General features: G+C 31.2%; 1 protein-coding gene across 1 annotated transcript in view; it reads left to right on the top strand.

Annotated features, from left to right (window-relative positions):
- The first annotated feature begins 1,183 nt into the window (after positions 1 to 1,183).
- The window catches only part of LOC111642474 (transmembrane protein 132C-like), a 67,373-nt gene continuing 57,097 nt past the window's right edge, over positions 1,184 to 11,459 (top strand). The window contains exon 1 of the mRNA XM_023388827.1: positions 1,184 to 1,576. Within this exon, the coding sequence (XP_023244595.1) occupies positions 1,522 to 1,576 (55 nt within the window). The 5' untranslated portion in view covers positions 1,184 to 1,521. The remainder of the gene's footprint in view (positions 1,577 to 11,459) is intronic.

Here is an 11,459-nt window from a genome sequence, read left to right as displayed (position 1 = left end):
CACGTGCAACCGCAAGGGATATTCGAGCGACGAGGTCCTCAACAGAGTCAACTGGATTCTCGTAAACGAGAGCCTTTAAATGTCCCATAAGAAGTAACCGAGGCTCGATAAATTTTGAGCAATTATTGTAAACATTGCTGTAGAGACGCACTTGTCTGTAAGTAAAACAATTTATATTTTATTTCGTGTGTTATTTCTTGTTTTTGTGTTTCAGTACATCACTTGCGCCCATATTTTCCTATACGAAAAGTGTTTTTTGTCGTATGCTCTACAGTCCTTTAAAGTTTGTCCCACAAGTTCTGAATCACCTTCTATAAAAAAAGCAGTTAAAGAGAATGAATTATAACGATATTAATTTCGAAAATATTTCGATTTATAAAGCATTGATCCTTTTCTCCAGAACATCTAATGCTTTTCAGGGGGAGTCCGTCTGGATATGTCGGGCCACGTCTCACACCACCCGGCCGCCCCATTGTGGGCCCGGCCGAGTCCATATAACGGTCTTGCTAAAAGAGGCCCTCTTAGTGCCACGGGGCGGAAAGAGTTTTGAAAAATCTAATGTTGTTAACTTTATTATCCTATTTACCATCCTAATTAACTTTTTTCGAATAATAGGTTAATTAAGCGGAATATCTTATATTTTGTTTTATGACTTTATTATTTTGAAATATTTATAATAACGTAGAAAACTTTTTTAATGTGAGCTATATTATATAACGCTTAAATCGATAGTTGTATATCAGTTGAAAGTTGACAAGTGAATGTTTAATTATGATCATTAATTATAGTATCCAAAAATAATCATCGTTTCATGTTTACAAGCTAAATTGGAGTTCGTGCCATTTCTACGCATAGTATCAATACAATTTCTGTATGTACCGTGCTTGTACATGTACAGTACAGTACAGTACATTTGTGATTTACGCACCACACATTTGTTTTTTATTCGAAACTGAAGATTTATTGTTAAATTATAAATTATATAGATTATAAAAAATTAAAAATGATTTTGAAATCTGATGGATGCGATTAGTAATTCTAAATAAAACGCAGCAAATAATAATAATATAGATTATAAAATATTTACGATTAAAAACAAACTGTCTCAGTGTAAGTTCATTAACATGGGAGAGTTACGTGTGTGCATTGCGAATCGAGCACGCATTAAATGTAGTCGATAGGAGTCATGACTCTCATCATGAAGCCAGTCGCACTAATAAGCGCCGGTCTAGCATGCGCAATGCGATTCCATTCGGGTTTGGTTATCGAGAATTGTAGTGTGACTACTGTTTCTCGGTGGTCGCCATCCGATTTATGGTCTTTTAGGAATATTTACTCGCTCTGATTTATTGTTTACGTCACAGATATAACGACAATGTTTCGATACGTAGACGCAAAGGTTATTGAATTTTGTCATTTTTAACTCGACCCGTCATCGCCATGACAGTTTCTCCAAACATCAGAACGAGCGTCGATTGTGATCCTTATTTCCATCGATGATAAACCGGTAGCGAGAGGAGGATGCTGGATCGTTGGCTCTTTTTTATTTGCGTTTCCTTTTGGGGAACGTTATCAGGTATAATTACATCTCTTTTCCCGTATCTTTCAACTATACTATAGTATAATAAATGTGAATGCGAATTTTCAATAAATAGATATTTAAAAAAAAAACGTGTATTAAAATATCAATATAAGCGTGATTTTAAGTAATTACAGATTTCTGTCAATATTTTAAATTGACTCGAATATATTGTTTGACATTCTTCCAATATTTACAAAATGTAAACAGATTTTCTTCTGCATTGCCTGTATTGAACATTATATATCTTAATCCTTCCTTCGTTTCATTCGGCTACTCCTTTTTTGTTATTATCTGTGGCTAAAATAAATGATTTTGGCAATTTTAATAATTAATTGAATATATTTTCTATCCGTGTTATTTATAAAAAATATTTCTTATTTATTTATTTATCTTTTCTTTTTTTCAATGATAATTATGTGTAGAAGTTTGTGTGTTATTGAATAGCTTCTATTTCAGTCAAAATTGATGTAAAGATCAATCTTACTTTTATTGATATGAGTTTTAAATATTTTTAAAAATTATGAAACAAAAATAACGTTTCTTTCTTTCTTTTTTTAAATTTAAATTTACATATTATAAGAGTAGTTTTAAAATCTGTAGATTTTAGATTAGATTTAGATTATTATTTTGTATTATTCGATGGTTTTGTTTGTTAAATATAATATGTTTAATTTAAAATGTAAATTAGTTATGTTTTGTTGGCAATAGTAGTAGTAATTTTTAAATTACTGTATATATTTAGTCGAATATTTAATAAAATATGCACTTTGAAAAGTAAAATTTAAAAGTTGAATCGAATTAAAATTTGAGAAAATTAAAATGTTTAAATGACTTTTAAAATTTCTGTAATTTAAAATTTATTTTTATGTAAAAATATGAAATAAATTTATATAACGTAAAGATAAAAAATAAAAATTAATGTTCTATCCTATAGATAAAAAAATTAGTTAAGTGAATCTTAAAATTTAATGTAGGAAACTTTCTCATTTTGTTAAATCATTTTTGATAATGAAGAAATTCATTCTTGTATTTGACACAAATATTTAAAAATAATGATTGAAAATATATTATAAGTGTTTTCACCTTAGGTAAGAAAGTTATGCTGTACGTGAAAGAACATTTTTGTGATTATCAATGAAAGTACAGTTTATGTATTGATTTTTATTACCTTATTTGCAAATTTGCAATAATTTTATTAATATATTTCTTCAAATCTAAAAATTGCTGTTGTCAAGTATCTTGATTGATATAACGCTTTTAATCCATTCTGTCAAATCATTTTGCATCTACAGATTATGAGAAAAAAATCATATTGTTGTCTTAATATATATGCCTAGCTTTATTTTTCTAACTAGCTGTTACCCGCGGCTTTGCCCGCGCAGATTTTGCAAGTAAACCCCATTTATATTCAGTATTTCAACAACCATAGTAATTGTTATATAACACCTACTGCTGAGAATGATGAGAATTGCCAAGAATCAAATGAACTATTTTCAATTAGATCAATTTTCTGGAACGTTTACAATTGTTCTATAGGCAAACCAATATGCAATAACAAATTTGAATTTAAAACAGTTTGAACATTTTTAAAATCGAAATAGATAAAAATATTTATAACAATGTCTGAAATGTTATTAATTTAATACACCTAAGTACTCAATGAAGACTAAATCCTCTCTCTCTCTCCCCGCGGAGGAATTTTGAAAAATCCCTTCTTAGTGTGCATTGCCATGGCATACCCTACCACAATGCAGATAAAAACAAAAAATTGCATCTAAAATAGTGCAGTAGAAGCCGTTCTTCTGGTTAAGCCTTAATCCTCTCCCTCTCCCCCCGCAGAGGAATTTCAAAAAATCCCTTCTTAGTGTTCATTTCCGTGACGTTTCCTAACTGTCTACCAAATTTCACCTCTTTAGGTTAAGCGGTCTGCTCTGGGCGATGATGAATCAGTGAGTGAGTGAGTCATTCAGTCAGTCAGGACAAGCAATTTTATATATTTAGATAAATTCATTTAATAATTAATTATTTTTCTATAAAAATTACACTACTACTGTGGATATTTTATTACAACTATACAAAACAACAATTATATAGTCTGATTATTAATCCGAAAATAGATAACTATTCAAAGTTTAACATTTATAACTTAACTTACCAATGTTACTTATACAATATCTTAAAATAATTATTTACCAATATTGATGCAGGATTCATCATTTACTCCTATTATTGTTTAATGACCAAACATTATTGGAGCCAGTTTAAGATGATAACTGATTGTATAATATTTTGCATATATAATACAAATATATTTTTCCAAATTTTTTTGAGAAACTAGAGAAACCAATGAATAATGATTAATATGCTGATAAATCAAAAATTATTGATAAATAGAGCATTAATGGCTGTATACAGTGAGTCATAAGTCATGGACACTTTTGTTATTAAACTAAAAATACTACTAATTTTACTAATTTTATATACTAATTTTATATACTAATTTTATACTAATTTTAAAATAAAAGTAATATTAAACAAAACTTTCTTGTTATTTCCTCTATTGTAATTAAACTAATTATATACTATTACATTACACAGGTCGGCAAAAAAAATTTTTTTTCACCTGCATGGGATATTTTTGCTGAATTATGTTTTAAAGATCATAGATTCTAAAAATGACTTTCATAATATCCCATCACATATAGGTTTTTTGCGAAGTAAAAACAAATTTTTGATAAAAACTCTTATTTATTACAATGAACTATAATGAAGTATATTATATTTTCTTACAACTAATCAAAAAATTGTTTCTGATACTTATATACAATTTTAGGTTTACTCTTTTTTCTTATGACACCTTTTCTTCTTCTCTTTGATACTTCTCTGAACTTGTTTCTGATTTCATTCTCTGGTTTCTCGATTGAGCATCCAACAGTAGTCAGCTAACATATTAAAATTGCATTTTCCTTGGTAACATCTCTCGATATTATGGACATTCTGGTGAAATTTTTCATCCTATTTCACACTGTAGACTCCCAAGTTTTTGGGAAAATAGTCAATATGGGAGTATAAGAAATGAACTTTTAAGCTCATCTTGCATCCTTGAGCTTCATACGCTGCCAGTATGCGTTATACAATGGTTTTGTAGTCAGGGTATATTCCCCAAAAATTTATGCACTACATTCTTGAAAGAGTCCCATGCTTCTTTTTCCTTTTCTCCTATTGTTTTCAAAAAGAAGGGTGTTGGACTTCAAGGCGCTATACCCGTCCGTTAAACTGGAACCATGTTTTTGCCATCTAAGGGACCTCCTGTTTTGAAGATCAACACCCCAGAAAAGAAAAGAAAGCAGATTTTAGAGCTAGCGCACCTTACTATTTTTTCATTGATATTTAACTTCAAAGGTGTCACTTACACTCAACAGAAAGGTGTAGCTATGGGCAGCCCTCTTGCAGGTTTGTTATGTGAGATGATACTTAGAATGCTAGAAAATGCAGTATTGCTGAAATACGAAATGCAAATGCTAACATATGCTCGATACATCGACGACGTAGTTATATTCTGGAAAGTAAAACTTAACATACAGCACTTCATAAAGAACATAAATGATAACAGATTTGACCTATAGACAGAACTCGAGCAGGAAAATGATAAGATGATACATTTCTTGGACCCATCTACACAACTTGACAACCTAGAAGATTTCCATACTAAGGTCTACTGAAAACCCATAGGAGATCCAGGGTCATAGGAGATGCAGGGGATAAATATCGGGTCTACAACCCGATATTTATTCCCTGGATCTCCTATGACCCCCCAGCGTATAAATTACCAGCATTTCGAGCACTCATCACAAGAGCCCATTCACACTGTAACAATACCCAGGACAGAACAAGGGCTGAATTATATATATAAGCTAGCCAAGGCATACAGGGTCAATATTAAGGCTATTACCAGCCAATGCTGCAAGAGAAGAAAAGTACCTAATACCGAGGGGTTTACTATGACAGAATATAGAGTATCGCTGAGTAATATCTGTAAACGCATCGGAAAAGCCACAAACAAAAGAATCATTTATAAAAGGAACCCTACCATTTACCAACTACTAAGATTGGATAAAGATTAGGCCGACAGGAACACACTTCCTGAAGTTTATAAAATCCCCATTACAGACACACGGCAACAAAATAAATTAATGTATATTGGAGCTACTGGAAGATCTATCAAGGATAGGATAGTGGAACACCAAAGAAACGTAAGAAGTGAACAACCATGCACAGCTTTGGCCACTTACATTTTAGCCGACCCCCAAGAAGTCAAAGCCAAATGAAACTAAGCAAAACTAATACAAGTGGTTTGGAACATTCCATCGTTACACAGAAGCATGGCAGATCTGTAAAGCCACCAAAAAGATCTTTCCATCAACTTTCGAGAATCAACTAAAGTGTCGGCGGCATGGCGCTCAAGCTTGATATAAACCCTAATATACAGAGGAAAAGGATACAGTAGAAAATGCATTTTTAAGAAACAGACAGCTCAAATGCTTTTTACATTACTATATGCCCGTGTTACATTATATGTTATATTTGAGGTGTCTTAATTTCTTTTTAATGTTTGTGGTTATTTTCTCTTCATGGTCCCGATTTTATTTTATTTTTATGCTTTTTATTTTATCTTCATGTGTTAATATTAGATATTGATAAAGATTACACGCCTAATGTTCAATAGAATATTATTCAAAAATGTTTGAAAAGCCTATTCGTTTATGCAAATGTACTGTGTTCAAATTTTAAAGTTTTTTCTTGATAAAGGTCATTTAAAATGCCCGAAAACATTAGGAAGTTAATAAATTTGGCTGCATGTTTACAAGGTATTAGAGTTTTGTTTATTAATTACTGCTGGAATGTACATATGGTGACTGAATGAATATTGAATTTTTTATTGAATAACTACCAGTACTATGTTCCAGCTATCAATATTTTTTATGCTGTATGCCAGGACAGTATACTAATTCATTCCAGCTCAAAAATAGTCCTAAGGATAAATACTAACAACACAGATGAATGCAAAATACACATTTAAAGCAATCAACACATGTCCCAGTACTGAAATATTCATTTGGAATTAAAGTGGCCAGTGATCCTTTCTTGCACAAAACCATATCACACACTACACAAAAGTCTTGAGAAACATTATGGCTTCACAACAGCACATACATAAAAGTGCAAAAAGCTAACATACTAAACAAATGTCGCAAGAGTTTAGTCAGGAAATACTTACCTGCTATCCCTATATGATACATATAGGAATAGCAGGTGAATAAAAGATCTGTTTTCTGTAGTTATGCCTTCACTTGTGCACTGGACACCAGTATATAAGCTGTGTAGGATACTATCTTCCACCAACACTATCATAATAATAACAACTTATAGATTGCTTTAGTTAATCAGTTTTTAATACTTGTGACGTCAAATATTAAATGTCAAGGAATTAAATGACTAAAAGAGTAAAATGAGTTAGAGCCAGCTCCTGAGTGTATTCTTTAATGTAAATCATAGTCAAGAAGAAACAAAAGGAATCATTTTTCCCATCTTTACATTATAGTCTGCCAAGTCTTTACTACTATACAAGTAAGCTTATACAGTGGATACGAACGCCCCAGCATACAAAATTTTCAGGATATGACATGAAATTTGAACATAATTTTGCTCCATAGTACGAACAAAAACTCACCATATGATGTTACATTAGTTTGCAGCTCCATTTCTTATTCACTTCTGTTCATTGGTCTCAGTCCGCGTGTTTGCTTCATCGTGGAAAGATCTCGCTCAATAAAGGAAATCTTGAGGTATTATCAGAAAGTGACTGATTTTATTGAAAAGAAACATTCCGAAAAGGTTCACACTGGCTGTATTGCTGCTTGGAGTAATGATATTTGTCTATGTCATTTTAGAAACATTTTAAAAAGTATGCAAAGCCAAACATCTTTGGATAGATATTTTACCAAGCGACCTGTATCCAGTGAAAGTGCTGGTGGAAGTGAAGGAAAGAAAGCAAAAAGCAATGAATAAAAGACTTTAAAATATATATAAAAGAGAAAAGTTAAAAAAATTAGTGTTACGTTATTTTTAAGTTATTGTTACATTATGTTATGTAAGTTAAGTTTTAGTATCATTTCCCTTCTCCCTCTCCTCCGCCACCAGTTTACACTTCCATCGACATCTATCCTCAAAGGTAAAGTGCAAATAAAACTACATTTTTTTTAATCAATTATTATTCTGTTATGGATATTTATACATTTACAACTACAAAATGCATTTTTCAGTGTTTTCCTTACTAAAGTTATTTTTTTCAATGTACTACTTAGCTTTAATTTGAGTGTGTTTTTCGTGTTGGAATGAATTATTTGGTTTTACATGTAATCGTATGGGGAAAATTGATTCACCTTACGACATTTTCATGATATGATCTCAGTTTCGGAACGAATTAATTTTGTATCCTGAGGTACCACTGTATTTGTTTGAATGAATTGGCTATTGAGGACACAATGTTTTAATCATGCTGTTTCATTTTTGATCTATATATTTGTATATCAAATGTGAAGTTTTATTTCCATTGTAGCAATTTTTTGTGGGATCTGTGCTGTTGCAGTTTCTGCACCACTGTTGCTTATCTGCATGAAATTATGACATAAATCTAAAAGATAGTTTGGGATAAAATCTATAAAATTAATGGAGAAACCATGGATTTTATTCATGCTGGAAAACAGTGACACAATTAAAAAGTATTGTGTCTGATATTACTGAACCCAGTGTATAATATTTTCACCTATCCAACAATTCAAACTACTCAATTGATTTTAAGCTTATAAATCTAAAGTTGAAAAACAAATTAAATTTTCTATTCCCAGTCAGTGCTGTGAGTAACCAATATGGTTATATCTAAATAATTCTGGAAGCAAAGATTGAATGGAAATCCTGGTAGTGTAACTAGCAATGTGACCACATGATAAGTGTGAATTCGAGTCCCACTTTGCACTGATTCTTTTCTTCCAAAACCTTCTAAATTAATTATTAAATTTATCAAGAGATGATGCTTAATGCTCACCTCTAGACCTAACTACTTAACATTTAATTATTAATAGTAGCATTAATATAGCCTGATATAATCTAGCAATCATTTGGTATTAATATTAAAAGACCACCTATTGATTGCTAGATTTTATCAGGCTATATTAATGCTACTTTTAATAATTAAATTTGGCCTAGGGGTAGGCATTATGTGCCATTTCTTGATAAATTTAATAATTTAATAAATAACACCAACCTCTAGGCCAAATTATTTAATATTTAATTATTAATAGTAGCATTAATATAGCCCGATATACTGTCATTTGGTGTTAATATTTAAACTTCTCATTATGAGTCCTTATGACATCAGAACTTATGAGTCCAGGTTACTTTCTACCATAACATGGAGGCATCAACATGCTTAATTAATGTTGCTAGCTCAAAAATCAGAAAATAATTTTATTTTATTGTTACCTTAAAATCCTACCTTAGTTTCAACATATATCACTAATGGCTGTTTAGATGGCTGAGTGGTTAAAGTTGTAGCCTACCACTCTGGGGATTCAGGATTGAATCTGGATGGGTCAAAAAGCCCCAGGAATATTTTGGTGGGGCCTAATATATTCAGGAAGGATATGTTAGGCCCAGTGGTGTGCCGTCATTAGAAGTGGTGGATGTGCCACTTCCCTTGTATTTTCTAAAAAATAAATGCATATTATTAATTTTAATTATATGAAAATGATCGCACAATATTTTATTATAACCGCATTATGTATCTTATTACAAATTTCTATACTACACGTGAAAAAAAAAGATAAGATTGCTATTGTATATTCGAATATTAGTGGCAGAGTGGAAGCGGTGTATCGTCAGCATCCAAAAGCCAGATTCGCGCATGTGCTTTACAGAGCACCAACCTCACCCAGTTTAGCCGGTGGAAGCGTAGGACCTTGGGTGGATGCTACACGTATACCGCATCCAATTCTATCCAGGACCGGTTCTGGGCTGTTAACCGCCTGCTAGATATTTGGGCGCCCTCGCCTGATTACGTGAATCACGAGTAGATTTATAACTTGACCCAACCGATAAGAATTTACCTGTATGTTTTTATGATAGTTTTCTGTATAGTTGACAGGAGTTTAAAAAAATCCGTTAAAATATTTGATATTTTTATTCCGCTCTCCAATTTTATATTACTCACGGATTTCAATGTTAAACCAGTGATATTACGATTTCGCATGTCCCATCATTAAGGGGGTGCAGAAAAAAAAACGTGTACAATTCTTCTATAATGTTAAAAAATTAACTGTTACTTTGGCAGCATAATTTACAACTAAATTTGATGAATGAGAGAGATGCACGAGGTACAGAAAAAGCTCTAAAATTTATTTTTCTTAAATTTACGATTTATGTATCCGTTGTCATAAAAATTTGTCTTTCCACTTTTTCCCGAGACTACAAATATTCGAGTACAAAGTAACTGGTTTTGACTTATTTCTACTCTATTTGACTTATTTCTACTTATTTATTTAACTAAGTAGTTAAATAATTAAGCGATTAGGGAATTGGGGACGTAAACAAAACCCTGATGAGAGTCGAAATTTTACTTAAAAGCCTAACTGAACCAATCTCTAGCCGAGTACAGTGGGACTGATTTCTTCAAAATATTACATGTAATAAAGACAGACATTTTTCCAGTTCAACGAGAGTGACCAAAAAGTTGTAAATTTTGGAAATTTCTGTGGACAACACCTGGTCCTAAAACAAATTAGTTAGAAAACAAATGACAGACAATCTATTAAGTTTAACATATTTAGACTTTTACAGCTATGGTGAGAAATGTTTAAAATTTATAACAACCCTGTCATGTCTTTTGAGGTATATTAGTGATGCGACAAAAGAGGCATTTGAAATTGACCAGTATCAGCACCCTTGGGATTTGGCTGCCCGCATGCATGTACACACCGCACACCTGGCAGGACTGTCACTGATTCCACTCGTAGGGAGCTATTTGAATAAGTGGTTAAGATTTAAAGAGTAAAGAATATTTTATGTTATTTTTATGTACGTTTCATTACAAAGCTATAATTTTTAATTATAATTTTCTTTAAAAGTATATTCATACAATTGAAGAATGTTTTGTACCAGGTATGTATATCCACCACACATTTTATTTCACCGAGTAAGTTTTTATAATTTTATTTTTAATTTTAGCCCTTATATCGTGGCTAACGATTCAGAATGTTATTGCGATATTGAAAATTTATTTTTAAAAAGTTTTGGCTCAAGATCATATAATGAAAAAGAAAACATTATTAAAAGAGAAAGGCCTAAGTTAAATATAAACACTTCAATAAAAAAATTTTTTCGACATTTTCACGATAAAATGGCCCTGTAAATGCATAAAAATGCAAAAATTGTTTTGTTGGCTTACCTACTATTTTCAATTGAAATTAGTGTGTGGAATAAGAATGGCTTTGACAATTTAGCTGAAAAGACACGAAAAATCATTGATTCTTTCGTGTTTGAAGCAATTTGGAAATCAAAGCGGAATAGAATTTAACATTAGTAAATAATATAAAATAAATATTGAAAATTATAACGAGATAGTTACGGTTAATAGATATATTATATCTAAATAAATAGATGTTATATGTTTTTATCAAAGCAAGAATTGGCATTTAGAGGGCATATGGAATATATTGGATCTAATAACAGAGGTAATTATATTGAACTTGTTTATTTATTAAGTACGTCAGATAAATAATCTATTAAAAATACATTTAAAGAAAGAATTAACTGATTGCCC

Source organism: Centruroides sculpturatus, unplaced genomic scaffold (genome assembly GCF_000671375.1).
Source record: "Centruroides sculpturatus isolate CEXI.00-Female unplaced genomic scaffold, Cexi_2.0 scaffold1612, whole genome shotgun sequence".
In the NCBI taxonomy this organism is placed as follows: Eukaryota; Metazoa; Arthropoda; class Arachnida; order Scorpiones; family Buthidae; genus Centruroides; species Centruroides sculpturatus.
This window is presented reverse-complemented; position numbering and strand designations above follow the sequence as displayed.